At 42.6% G+C, this 14,477-nt stretch overlaps 1 protein-coding gene across 1 annotated transcript in view; it reads right to left on the reverse strand.

Annotated features, from left to right (window-relative positions):
* The window catches only part of COL1A2 (collagen type I alpha 2 chain), a 38,446-nt gene extending 26,740 nt beyond the window's left edge, over positions 1–11,706 (reverse strand). Inside the window, exons 1-12 of the mRNA XM_042817165.1 lie at positions 11,496–11,706; positions 9,633–9,643; positions 9,010–9,027; positions 8,326–8,361; positions 6,628–6,711; positions 5,279–5,335; positions 3,254–3,298; positions 3,099–3,152; positions 2,754–2,807; positions 2,303–2,356; positions 1,788–1,841; positions 1,526–1,579 (exon numbers count right to left, since the gene is read on the reverse strand). Coding sequence (XP_042673099.1) covers positions 1,526–1,579; positions 1,788–1,841; positions 2,303–2,356; positions 2,754–2,807; positions 3,099–3,152; positions 3,254–3,298; positions 5,279–5,335; positions 6,628–6,711; positions 8,326–8,361; positions 9,010–9,027; positions 9,633–9,643; positions 11,496–11,565 — 591 coding nt within the window. The 5' untranslated portion in view covers positions 11,566–11,706. The remainder of the gene's footprint in view (positions 1–1,525; positions 1,580–1,787; positions 1,842–2,302; positions 2,357–2,753; positions 2,808–3,098; positions 3,153–3,253; positions 3,299–5,278; positions 5,336–6,627; positions 6,712–8,325; positions 8,362–9,009; positions 9,028–9,632; positions 9,644–11,495) is intronic.
* Positions 11,707–14,477: the final 2,771 nt, after the last annotated feature.

The following is a 14,477-nucleotide window of genomic DNA, read 5'->3' on the forward strand; positions in this document are numbered from 1 at the left end:
GAATAATATAGAATAATATAGAATAATATAGAATAATATAGAATAATGGCACATGGGCTCCTAATGGTGTAGAGGCTGTGACTGTCTCATTATATACTGGAGCAAAGCCAGCTGAAATCCTCCTAAAAGAGAAGGCTTGGAGTAAATTGATTCACTTGCCAATCTCAGCTGTCTTTACTCCCTTTCTTCATTCTGTTATATCTGTATATCTGTAGCACACACCTAAGAGATAGGACTAGAGAACTGTTAACTACCAATTCTGATCAAACTGCAACTTTTTTTTTTTTTTAAGCTAGAGAAAGAAAATAATTTCTTTTGCTTTAGGTTAAGGTGACAAAATTCCTAATCTGTGCTGTCAAATGACTAAAAATAAGACAGCAGTATCTGAGTCAAATTCTTATGACCAATCATACTGATACGAGTGAAACCACTAGAACATGACTCTCCCTTAATATTAGGAGTTCTCAATAAGCTCACAGTTTGTCTAGACTGGCCTATAGTGACAAAGTCTGTTCCAGGGCACCAGAATCCTGAGCATATTTGAAAGCTCCAAGCCTTAAATGCTGCAAACTGTAGAAGTTTTTGCCTTAATCACAATTAAATCAAACATCATACTTGTGTTTTCACTTAAACTAGCATTCCTAATAACTGTTCCTTCATTTAATTATTTACTTCATCTGCTTTTAGTCTCCCAAGATTGGACAGAGTGCTTAGTATCTGTCTCATTACCAAACTTTTTCTGGAGCTTAACAAGTTGCAGTGATATTGGAATATACCATGGTACAGTTAATAACTATAAGCAAGCAGTGCTAAGCTCTTGTAAACAAGCAACAATGAGGATTAGAATTTGACCCTTACAGTGTTATATTAAAAGTTTTTGAATGCAGACCTACTGTGAATGAATCACCAACATTAAAATTTCCCACAACCCAAAAAGGCAGTAGTGTTTTTTTAAGAACACTGCTAATAGGCACTGAAGTGGGAGTGATAAAGAAATTGAGAGGAAAAGCTTACTAAATGTTTCTAGATCACGTTTAAGGAAAGCTTTCTTAAGCACAGTGTTCTAACACATACTAAGCTGAGGAAGACAAAAAGGAAGAAGTCTGAAAATCGAGTAGCATTAACTCGTGAGAGCACTGCATTTATCCAAAGTTTTAGCAGAAAGCCTTACACTAAAGCATGTATCACACAGCAGAGCTTTCTAGACAAATTAGATTCTCATTTTAATGTGCTTTAGAGAAAACACCTCCAACTACAGTCTATATAAAGGCAATTATTAGGAACCCAGTTCTGCTGCTCTCACTCATTAACAGTTATTACTTGACTGAGGACTCAAGAAAAAGGCCCTAACATGATTTCTCATCTTGAGTTGCATCTATTTGTCCTACATGATCTGCTGACTTCCAGATTATTGCAGCTGGGCAATATTCAGTGACAACACTGAAGATCAATTGGAGAAGATTTCATACATATTTCTTTTGAAAGAGCTACAAATGCATCCTGCATTTTCAGATTTTAAGTTTACCTTGGTGCCAGGAGTACCAGGTTGTCCTTTTTGACCATCCAGACCATTGTGTCCCTATATTGAGTAGAAAATTCAATGTTAAGTATATACTTTCTGACTAAATGCTATACACAAACTGTCATTCTCTTTTGATAGGAAATATTCAAAACTTCAAAGATATTAATGCATTTAGAATATATACTTTCAACTACAAGGGGATCTTCCGAGGTTTTCAGTATCTTGAAGTGCTGTCAGTTCAGGGAAGAAGTACACACATACTCACCCTAATTCCCTTAAAGCCAGGCAGACCAGGAGTTCCAGGGAAGCCACGAGCACCCTAAAAAGACACAGAGCACGAAGGATTGTGTCTCATGTTATACACAGTTAAAGAATAAAGAAAAACCATGTGTCTTTCATTAATGTTAGCAAGTAGATTGGGGTCTTGCTCACTCAAGTGAGAGACAGGGCAATCCCACGATCAGCCTTGTTCTGCTCTAACAATCAGCTTCATTTCCCAGTTCTGAATCCCAGAAATTTTATTAATTAACCTGTGACATCACAGCTATGTTAGCATTCTATTTTACCTCTGTTACTAGTAAAGAGGGGTGAGGGGGCAGGAAACAAAACAAAAACATAACTACACAATATCCTTGAAAATAAGAAATGAAACAGAGATGCTGAGATTAATCCATGTAAAGAATATCAATGGATTGTTTATGGAGAGCAATTCAGAAATACCATTAGAGTTTAATTGACATGAGTACTATTTCATGTAACAGACAGTAGATCACTACTTACCTGAGGACCAGCAACACCCCTCTCACCAGGTCTTCCAGGTTTGCCAGGGTGACCCTAAAAAGTAGAGTAAAAATACACTGAGAGGGAAAGTTCATTTCATAAAAGAATAACATAAAGCTTTTTTAAAAAAGAAAATACATTAGGAAAGATTTCTTTCAGTAAGCAGACAACTTGGGAGCTTCTCTTTCCCTGTGTTCAGGAAAGAATGTATTTGGAGAGATTTTAAATTTATCCATTTTTCCCCAACAGACAGCATCTTCTGTACTAATAAATAATTATTTCAGGGGCTTATTTATTCTATCAAATATTACAGAACAATGTAAAAGTGATAGCCAATAGAATGCTTAGCTTGACAACTTAATGCTAGAAGTTGTTAGCATTAGCATTTCAGGACTGATCATCAGTCAGTCTGATCACAGTCCTGAAAGAGATGAAAAATTTAATGACTTACATCTTCACCAGCCTTTCCTGGAGGACCAGGGGGACCACGAGGACCTTGGGGACCCTGTTAAAAATAGATTGAGCATTATGTCAAAGCAAGATTAGTTTCTTCCCTGGTTTCTGACTTTAGTATAGACATAGGAGACTGAACCAACTCAAGGTCCTTAGACACTAACTGCCTTTGCACTTTGTGAGGAGTGAATATGAATGTTCATCTCTGCTTCTGTAACAGAAATATCCAATTCAAACATTCAAGAACAAGTAAGTGGATGGGAGTAGCAGGTCTAAGCATTACAAGCCTATCTTTGCTTGTTATTTCTAATGCTAATAGCGTCTATGTGAAATCTGTACTTACTGTTTGACCAGGTTCACCAGGCTCACCAGGAACACCTTGAAACCCAGGAGGACCCTAGACAGGAAGGGAGATTTTGTTAGCGTTTGAACAAGCTACTTTGTGATTTGATAGGTATGAAAAAAATCCTTATACTGATTAATATTGACTGTACTTACAGGAGGTCCAGATGCTCCAGGTGGGCCTCTAGGTCCCATTAAACCCTAGGGAGGAAAGATAAATAATTTAAAAAAAACCCAAACACTACTACATAAGCTCATCTATAATATCTGTTCTGATGTTTCTAAAATTCTGGTAAAAATGGTAATTTTCAGTGTGCAACATTCAGATCAAATTTGAGGAAGTTAAAAGATCTGCATGAGGCAGTCATGCCTCTGCATCATGCAAAGGCAGTCCAAATACAAATAGATCTGATGCCAGTGAACCCTGTGAGATGATTAAGAATGTGCCATTATGGCCGAGAACCTTATGGTCAGGCATCTCATTCTATTGTAGCTCATTAACAAATGCTTTCACACACTGGCTCATTCCTGTATACTCATTGCTTTCTCAGGAATGAGCTTCCAGACTTTAAAGGTCATAATGACATATTATGAAAGGCTGTATTTTGTGGCCTGTCAACTTTCAAGTAGAGATACTGAAATAAGGATAATTAAAAAGGTAGAGAGGAAAAAAAGGAAAAGAAATGCGCATAAATCCCAGTGTTACTAGGAACTGGGAGACTTGCACATCATTTCGGAAAGCTAATGCAGTAAAGGGCTATAGCTATAGTAGTATACACTAATTCTAGTCAAGAAACTAATCCAAGCTTGTTTCTGGACAGTTTGAATCATCTCTCCTGCGTAAGCCCTTTGAATCTGTTCACAGGGTACATTCCATAATTGCTTCCCTTTCTTTTCTGCTTTCCCTTTCTCACATTTTTCACTTGATTTCAGGAATTTAAAAATCCCTCAAGGAGGTAGAATTTACTGCTTTTTCTGTTGGTGAACCCTCACTGAGTAAAAAATTAGAGCTTAGAGTTGTTACACCCCAAATAGTCACCGATATTACTGTCAGACATCAAAAGCCAAGCTTGATTAAAAATTATTCTGCATTCCTATAGTTATCATCTAAATGCAGGTCAACATAGTTTCAACAATTAATTATAATATTTTGGGGAATAGTAATAAATACTTGACCAGAATAATCCTCGGCAGCTTTCATCATGCTATTCACCCACCCATCAGACTCACTGTAATGTTATTGAGATAGGCAAACTTAACCCATAGCTTTGCTGTCTATATGCACTGAAAAATTCTTGCTAACATCAGCAAGGGTTAGAAATCTGTGTAAGGAGGTAGTACACACTTTAGATGTCAACATCATATACAGTAATTGGCAAAGACTCCTCCTCAGAATAGCCTTGTAGTAGCAAGTTATACAACCATAGAATCATAGATTCTAGATAGCAAGTGCTAGCTTTCAATGGCTCAGAATCATAGAATCATCACAGACTCATAGAATCATCATAGAACCATCACAGAACCACAGAATGGCCTGGGTTGAAAAGAACCTCAAAGATCATCTAGTTCCAACCCCCTGCTATGTGCAGGGTTGCCAACCAGCAGACCAGGCTGCCCGGAGCCACATCCAGCCTGGCCTTGAATGCCTCCAGGGATGGGGCATCCACAACCTCCTTGGGCAACCTGTTCCAGTCAGTCACCACCCTGTGTATGAAAAACTTCCTCCTAATATCTGACCTAAACCTCCCCTGTCTCTGTCTCCCTGCCTCTGGGAGAAAAAATGGTCACCAACTGGATCTGAGATATTGAGTTACTTTCTAGAGAAACGTCTCCTGTAGTCAGCGTCTCCACAATTGATCTCATTCCTAAAACAGAATTCTCCTGTCTCAGCACAGATGAAGTACACTGTATCACAGCAGATGTGCTATCTGATGTCAGATTGATACTCATTGATTCATGAAATTGCAATGAGAATACAGTAGTGCTATATTCAAGTTGAGGACACAGTCCTAAGACTGTAATCAGACACTTCATGTTGTGCTTTATCTAGGGATAAGTTTACAACCTGACTACATATGGGATCAAAACACTAGTTTTAAAACTATGCTTTGAGTTAACACAGCTGGAGTAGACTTAAATATGTGTTTATGCAAATTACCAAGTGTTAAATCATATACTTGCCATAGGTCCGGGGCCAAAGTCAGCCGCTTTAGATGGATCATATTGAGCAGCAAAATTCTGTAGATGACAGAAATTTGAAATAATAATTACAATTTCTACTTTCGAAAGCATTGATAACCCTCATTCTACATGTATCCATCATCTCATTTGCTAGACAATACGTTGAAGCAACACATTTAAAACTCAGTAAACAAATTACAAATACATTTCTATTCATCTGTTTCCAGAAAGACTTGATTTCATTAGGAAGGCCCTTTCACACATTGGCCTCAACTATCTACCAAGTAGTGACATACAGGCCCTGAAACAGTGTGAACTGAAAAATGAAGTATGTAGGCACAATGCCCACTAAAAAACTGAAAATATTCTTGAATCTCTTAAATAATTCTGCGTAATTTCCAATGACAAAAGTTATGTGTATTTTTTTCCCCACATTATTTAAGTAAAATTTACAGCCCACCCCTGACAGAGTGTTGGATGAAGTGGGCCCATCAGCTTCAATAAAATCTGTAGAGCATGCAGGCTTAGAAACACTGCATTGGATTTTTCACTTTTTAATCTTATGGACAAACACACATCTAGCCTTCTTCACTAAAATGGAAAAAAGTCACATGCAACACAATTGAAAATCCTTTTCTTGCTTGTTTTATTAGCATATTAAAATAAGAAAAAACTAATAAAAACAGTTGGGGTCTGCTAATACAAAAATTAATTTTAGCTATTTGCTCTGAAGGGAAGTGTATTCTTCCATGCAGGAGGATTTGTAACATTCAAAAAAACCACTGTCTTCATGCTCTCTGCTAAATGTCAAGCAAAGAGTTAAAGCCAGCGTTCTTCAGAGCATACACAACAGACACTTTTGCAGAAGGTGTATATACACCTGTCCACTTAATGCTCTGCAGTGTTAATACAGATAGATACAAAAAATTCTGAAGGAAGAGAGGTGCTGACTTCTAAGGATGGACTTATAGTTGAAGGGTACTTTTCTCCAGCTTATTCCTATACAGTTGTTTTCTCTTGAACATAACAGCCCTTCCATGTAACAGCAGAGGCTTTGAGTTGACTCCTAACTCATAACACATTATGGTGGAGCAAATTAAACGCTGATAAACAAGGTTGATTTGCTTCTATGCATAAGACTCTGTTGAATATAGAATTCAAAGCTGCTGAGGAAGATACAGATCCTAAGAAGAGTTCCCCTGGAACTCAGACCACTAATCTCATGCTAATCACACAAGATTGCTTCCTCTACTCTCCAGTTCAATGTCAATATTTCCCAGTAAATATTCATTTAATTGTCACAAAGCAGAGATTATCAATTTCAGTAATAAAAAGTTTGGATGTCTTACTCCGCCAAGACCTGGAGGACCAGGGGGGCCTGGAGGACCTGGTGGACCATCTTCACCATCTCTGCCTGGTGGACCTGGTGGACCCTGGAGACAAAACGAGGATTATAAAGTGAGCATTAGAAGTAGCTCATGAAGCCTCTGCAGTGATAAGACAACCAGGTACCTACGGCACACACTGTAGCTATATGCATAATCTCAATATATGACTAACATCTGAAAATGAGCATATCCTGAGTTCACACTGCCTTGCCACTCCTCATTTCAGATATACACCACAGTGCCATTTTTCAGAAGGTTTATAAGGGTAATATTGGATCTGTACTAATAACCTCCAAACTGAGAGGCAACAAAAGCCTGGAGCCACGAAGACCAGGTTACCCATGTGGACCCATACAGCCTGTCAGACACTGTTAGTGGGAGCTAAAAAATTTCCCTGACAAACTGAGCACTGGCAGGTCAGCCCTAAAAGCATGAACTAACAAAGATCATGAACTAACAAAGATCCAGAACAAGTCAAATGCTGATTCAGATTACTTGCTGCTAAAACTGCAAATCTGACCACAACAAAATACTGCCTTTCTACTGGATTTGACAATACCACTCTGCCATCATTGTAATGACCACTCCTACAACAACTTGAAATGACATATATTTGGTCCTGAATATTTGCCTTTACACTCTATCACTCTCAATGCACAAAGCTGGTCAAGGTTCGCTATCACAGTATTTGAGACGAAGCATCTGAGTTGAGCTAGCTAAAACCCATATTCAAAATCTTACAGATTTCAAAAGAAACAGAATTAGACTTGCTATCTTCAGAACAAAGTATGTACCTCATCGCATTAAACAGATTTAGTCAGTGGTAGTCCAGAGCAAATATCCAGCTGACCACATAGATAAACTCTTCCTAGCAGCTCTCCCTGTGTCTGTCTGCATACTAAGACCTAAGAAACTTTCAATAGCTTCCTACCAGTAACAGGCATTTTCATTTTCAGAAGATGATACCAAAAAATACATAACCACACATTACTCAGATAAGGACATGAATTTCAGAATACAACTTCACAAAAAGTAGCAGTGATGCAGAAGCAAATTAGAAAAGCAGGTATTAGCAATATGAATGGACATCACAATTAAAGTATCCAACCACTTCCATCTATGGCTGCATTTACAAAAATCTTCAGCGGTATAACATCTGTTTTCATTAATAGTTATCAAGAGGAGAGCTTTTCCAAGCTACCTTTGGAGATACAGGAATTGAATGATCCTCAAAGAATGATCTTTGTCTATTTGGGTTTTATGTAAAGAGCTTCTCTTTATCCTGTCCTGTTCAAAGACAGCATCTGTATGCAACAACTTTCTCTTCTGCATTTTCATGCACTATTTCCACTGATGCAGTTGGAAAAAAGCTTTTCAAACCATCACTTGGAATGCTAGGTTGCTCTCCAAACCGAATCACATCTGATCAGGCACAATAACTAGTAAGTTATTGTGTTATAACTATTAAGTAAGGTTGGTGAGATATTGCCAGGGTTAGCATTGGTACATAGACAATTTGATTTCTTTTTAATTAAATTGAACTTGTAAGCTTCTAAAGTAACATTAAACTCACTAATAGCTAAACTTAGCTTTTTCCTACTGATCTTCCAATAACTATTCAAAGACCACAAATAACTGAATGTCAGTCTACTTCCTTACCCTTTCTCCCTGTGGCCCTTTGTCTCCTCTAGGGCCCTGTTGGAAGAAAATAGAACTTTATCAGTTACCACGGAAATTTTCCAGGACAATACTGGGAAAGAGACACATGAAGAATCATTGATGTACATGAAAACAGGGAAAGAAAACTGCACAGACAGGTCCTACGCTTATTTTCCGTAGTATATCTTTGACCCCAAGATGCTACTAGAAACAGATTAGTTACTATCATCACTACATCAGTTGAAGTATCACTGCACAGAAGTACAGACAGTTTGTTTTGTTCTCTACTGAGTAACTGTCTGTTATTTAATAACAAGACCTTTCAAAATGAAATGGTTATCTACTTAGCCTTTCAGATCTGTACAGATAGTGCTGTACTGTTCAATTCATGAAACCCTTCCAAAAGAACTCTTGCTGAACAAGAATCCTTTCTTGATGCAGTTGGATTCTTAGTATGCTTAGTTCTTCTCTTGGATACAGCAGTTTAAATCCAAAACTTGCATTTACCATTTTGCTAAGTTACTGCACCCACTGTTCTCCTCTTTACATCTTGCTCATCTCAGTGAGCACTGGGAAATAATGACTTCAGTCAATTTTGTCATCCAACATTCCACAAAATATTGCTTTGCTCAGGAATATTTGATGTCATCTACAGGTCCACACAAGAAAAATGAAGCTGCTTACCTTCCGCCCTGCAGATGCCTGGAAGAGACAAGGCAGAGAATTAGAAAAAAAAGGTACAAATTATCCCTTTCAAAAAAAAAAAGAATTTAAGTTTGTACTCTATTTTATCTCCTTTCAACCCCACAATTTCTGTCAGCACCCTATATTTAAGTATACCCTATGCTTTTTAAATTACTAGCAAGGTTAAGAGTTTATTATACAGTAAAGATATATGTACCTACATTAGAAACTTCTGTTGAAGGATGGCGATTTTATACTTATTATAGCCTACAAATATAACATAAATGAAAATCACACCTGAGTTCTCTCATAATCCTTCTGTGCAATGAAATTTAGCCTGAAGATTCGCCTTCTCCACCCCAAACTGCCAGGTATGATGCCCGAACACCAATGCTCTGTTACTTCTCCTCATGGTCTTTACACCTACGAAGGCAGTCCCTCAAAAAGGCCAGCCCACTGCAGAAATTGGGGTGGGTACATTTCCAGGCAAGCCCTTCAGGACTGGTATCTTCCCAGGGCCACCTTGGGAAAAGGTTACTACGTAATACAGCCCTGACGAGGTAGTCTGGCTTCTTAACGGAAGTTGAAGATCAGATATTAGATTAAAAAAGAATCATACTGACCTCACTCACATCTGCCGAAGGAAGGGAAAGAAAAGAAAAAAAAAAGAGATTATTAGAATGTGGATTCCGTTCTTTTAAAAGGTTTACACTTCAATGTTTTTGAATATAAATGTGATTTTTGTCAACTTTCTTAATGCAATTGCTTTTTCTGAATGCCATTATATCAAGCTGTGTGAACCCACAGCGATGACTGTTATATTTTCCCAAATCAAAACAGATCTTTAAATGAAATTAAAGCAACATTTTCTACAATCCTCCCTTAAATGTGCTTAGAAATACATATCTAAAAAAAAAAAAAAGAAACAAAACCCAAAACAACCACATATATATTTTCACACGTACATGCAACAGCTGAATAAACCCAGACATGACATACATGAAAATATTAATTAGAAGGGGTAACTTCAAATTTTAATATAAGCGGCCCCTTGTACTCTTATGGAGAATGTTAAAGAACATCTATTTCCAGTATTCCCTGTAAAACATCTTTGTGTAGAGCAGAGATGTATCTGAAGCTGTCACCCACCAAATGGAAGGCAATTTTCTTTGCATGCTATTTACTACGAAGAATGCTTTTGCTAATTCATTGGAGAAAATGATTTTCAAAGTCTGTTTTCCAAATTGCAAGCAGCAAATTATCTATTTTGGCTGAAACGCTTCACACCACAGTTCAGTGCCAGTAACCTGACGCGTTACTCTCTGGCTTTTGGACATTCCTCCCCCTTATAAAGTGCCACTTGAACAATGAATTATTACAGTAAATATAAGCTGTTCATGCAGCAAAAGAAGGCAGTACTGAAGCGCAGAACAACACTAAGCTAAAGTACGGTGGATTACAGATTGCCTATAGCAAACAGTGGCTGCTTTCAGGTGATGGTGGCACAGGGGGTATGTGGGACTCCCAGCCGAGTCCCCTCAGCCGCCCAAAGAGCTCCGGCTGAAGCGCTCCGACCGCCGCCCGTCACCAGGGGGAGGCGAGGGGCCGAGGGCGGCCCGCAGCGCGCTGGGCCTCAACCGGGGCCCCCCGCCGGGCACGATCTCGCCGCAGCTCTTGGGCGTCGGCCACGGGCAGCTCGGCCGGGTCCTTGTCGGGTAACGCAGCCAGCCTCCCTCCTACCCCCGCAAAGCAGTTTCTTCAAAGCGGGGAGGCTGGGGCAGCGTTTCCCTGAGTGCTGCACGGCGCAAGGCAACGGAAAAGGTGCGCTTCTCCCCCGGGCACTCGTGTGGGGGGAGACTCCCTCCTATCACTGTACGTGCAGAGGGACTGCGCTGCTCCCACAGCAAAGCGCGGGAGAACCAAATCCTCATGCCAGGGAGCGGAACCCTTTAAAATCTCCAACAGGAGCTGATATCCCTGCTCGTCCTCTCCTCTCCTGCCTCGTAACGCCTTTCCCCCTCAGGAGACCCCGAGGACAGCGAGGACCCCCGTTCTTGGGAACTAGCTGCGTGGCCGCTCCGCGCTCGGCCGGCAGGCGGCGCCATGGCGCGCGGCGACGCGGCACAAAGCGGCGGAGGGAAGGGGAGAGCCGCGCCCGGCCCGGGGAGCGCGGAGTGGGTGCATCCCGGCCAGCACTCTGTTCCAGGACTTTGTGCCTCTGCACCTGGAAGAGGGCTTTGCGTGCTCCTTAGGATGCGAGCGCGTCTTCTGGTTTTTTTTTTTTTTTTCCTTTTTTTTTTTTTTTTTTTTTTTTTTTGGAGGGGGAGTGTTATCTCGTTGGCCTTTTGCCATCCGCTGGTAGTTCTGAACTAGAGGCGCCGCTCTGAGACGGAGGTGGCAGCTTTAGAGAGGGTCTCCGGAGCGCGCAGAGCAGGACAGCCACCCCCTGCCGCCACCCATGCCACGAACAAGCGGAAAGAACTTACGTTGGCTTGTTGCTAGGTATGAAGTTACTGCGAGCAGCAACAAAATCCGCGTATCCACAAAGCTGAGCATGTCTACTTGCTAGACATGCAGACTCCTTGTGTTGCAGAGCCCCCGGACGTGGTTGGCTATTACGTGCAGGACGCGGGCATACAGTCGCGAGGAGTAACTCCAAACTTAGCAGAAACCTGCTGCCCGGGATGCTAAATTAATCAAGCCCCGCTCCGCCCTACTTATACCGCAGGAGGGTCCCGCGGCTGCGAGGCACCGGCAGCGCTGCAGCCAATGGGCGCGCGGCGACCGCGGGGCCCGCGCGGCTCCCAGCGCTGTCACGTGCTCACCGGCCCCATCCCGGCGCTGCTCGGCTGCGGGGTCTGGGGGGGGGGGCGGGGGAGGGAGGCAGGCAGGGAGGGAGGGAAGAGGAAGGCGGCGGCGCTAAATTGGTTCCATGCTTTGAGGACGTGGACACTTTGAGGCTTTCGGGAGGAAAATCTGACTCGCCGTCTGATTTTTTTTTTTTTTTTTCAGACGTTCCCCGCCCCTCGCCTTGCTTTGTTGGCCTCGCCGGGCGGTGGGCAGCGCCGGGAGCGCGTTCCGAGGGGTCTCGGAGCGGGAGCTGTCCAGGGCCTGGGGCAGCGGCCGGGGGAGGGCTGCACCCCCTGCCCGAGCCCTCGTAGCGCCCTACCGAAGGCAGCGCCACGCGCTCCCTACGGCGGACGCGGGGCCGCAGCTCAGCCCTTCCCGTCGCGGCTGTCCGCCCTCCTCACGGAGGTCCCTGAGGGCACGGAGACGCGCATTCCCCCTCCCGGCCTCGGAGCTTGCGGCACGGGGCCGCCTCGGGTGTCCCCCGTCCCCAGCGCACCCTGCCCACGAGCCGGGAGCCGTGTGGTGACTGTGGTGTCGGAGGAGGGAAGGCACCCCGCAGCCCCCCTGCGCGCCCGGCAGTCAGCCGAGGGGATCTCGCCACGTCTGATTCTGCCTTCCGGGGTGGGGAGCCGCACAGGCCGCCCGTCGGCTCTCAGGGAGGCCGGGAAGAACTGCGCTCAAGCTCCCCCATTCCCCCGTCGCATCACTTGGGGTCGCCCATCCCGGCCACGCGAGCTGACGTGGTACCGTGCCCGCCGGTGCCAAAGCGGTCAGCCGGCCCCTCCGCGCGCTGAGGGGAGTCCCGGATCGGCGCGGGCCCCTCTCCGTGGCGGAGGGGAAGAGGAGGGCGTGGCGGCCCGCTTCCCTCACCCCGGGTGGACCCACCTCGCGGGTGCGGGTCGCCGCACGGGCGGATCTCGCTCAGACTCTTCAGCGAGCCGCGAATGGCCGCGGTGCTTGTGGGGGGACGGGCGGGATCCGCAGCCCGTCCGGGAGGTACCCGGCTGAATGCAGCCCTGCGGGGAGGCTGAAACGCAGCACTAGCGAAAGGGAATCCAACAAAGAATGTCTGACAGCAGAGTGGGCGCACAGGGTGGATGGGGATACAAAAGCTGTAATAAATGTGTACCGCTTGAACAGAACTCTTTCAGACTGTTTCCTCTGTGTGAATTGTAACAATTTAAATCAAATAGGATGTAAAACTAAGCTGGGCAGCAAAGTGAGCTGCTTGAAAGTTCACGTAAATCTAAAGTTACTTAGCAGGCTTCAGATAACTTGAAATAATGATTGAAATTAGACTCAAAGTACTGCAGCTTGAGTCCAAGAATGAATATTTCCTGACTTCTCCATTTCCAGTGAATAGCAGGTTTTTTTCAGTCTTGTCCCTTGAAATCAATCATCTAAGCCTATAGCCACAGTTTTTCTTCATTTGGTCCAACAAATTCTCGCTGTTGCATCAGCAGAACATTCATTGCCTGCTTATAATGAGATTCAGAGCATTTTGTGATGAAATCTGTTCTAATGGTGTATATATAATGTCAGGTAACTACTGCTTGCCTACTTAAATGCATATTTTCAAGAAACAATAGCCCTTCTCTGCTAATGGAATTCTCTGGAGCTACAGGAACGTGGACACTTATCCTGATCAAACCAAAGTAAACCACCATTTCCCTCCATCCTCAAATTTCACACGGAAAAGACGTCTCCCTCTCTCTACCTCAGAAAAAAAAAACCCTCAAAGACATGGAATTTCAATTATTCTCCTACCACAATGCAAAAGGCTGAGAGAGGGATATAACCAAAAGCTCAGCAATGCACATTGTGCATTACAGCTTCCCAGAGTTCAAAAGATACATTTTTGGTGTGCTACAACCATTTCAGGATTGGAGCACGTAGTTAAGGATGCCCTTGCCTAGAAGAAAGAAAAAAGGAGTTGGAGATACAGAAGAATAATTCAGTGGTATGGCTCTTTCCCCATGACTGTAGGTCTCCTATGCTGAAAAAACCATAACTGAAGTTCTGTAGGACTGGCAGCTTTGATAACAGTGGTGCTGTTCACAAGGTATGGACCATTTGGACATTTTCTTATCTAACACATATCCATAATTTTTTTCCTTATTTTTGAAGAAAGAAATAGTAAGGGAAAAGAGGGAACTCATTTTATCTCTACTCCTGAATTAATAAAAGTAATATTACTGCTTTTGGAGCCATTGGCGTAACACAAAGTGATTTGATCAGCCAATTTACCAAGGAAATATCTAAGAACTCCTTTTCCCTTTGCATCATATTTATTTAAAGGAACTATTTCACAGTGAAGCCAGTAATGCCTGTGGCATAATTTAAGCTGAGATCAATTATAATAAAAAATTATCTTTGGAAAATTTTCTGTGAAGTCAAGCTTTGAAATAAATGACTCTCCAGGTAATGTCAAAGCAGGATGGTTTCTTATTATTTAGAACAATTTATGAGAATGCAGACCTAAAATTCTGAAAGCTATAACTGTTTTCAGTACATACACTGGGAAGCTTTTGCCCTTAGTGCTCTTTCCAAATTTATTATCCATCCATCCATCCATCCATCCATCCATCCATCCATCCATCCATCCATCCATCCATCCA

Source organism: Centrocercus urophasianus, unplaced genomic scaffold (assembly GCF_019232065.1).
Source record: "Centrocercus urophasianus isolate 14NV4802_14NV808 unplaced genomic scaffold, USGS_Curo_1.0 seq_16, whole genome shotgun sequence".
NCBI lineage: Eukaryota > Metazoa > Chordata > Aves > Galliformes > Phasianidae > Centrocercus > Centrocercus urophasianus.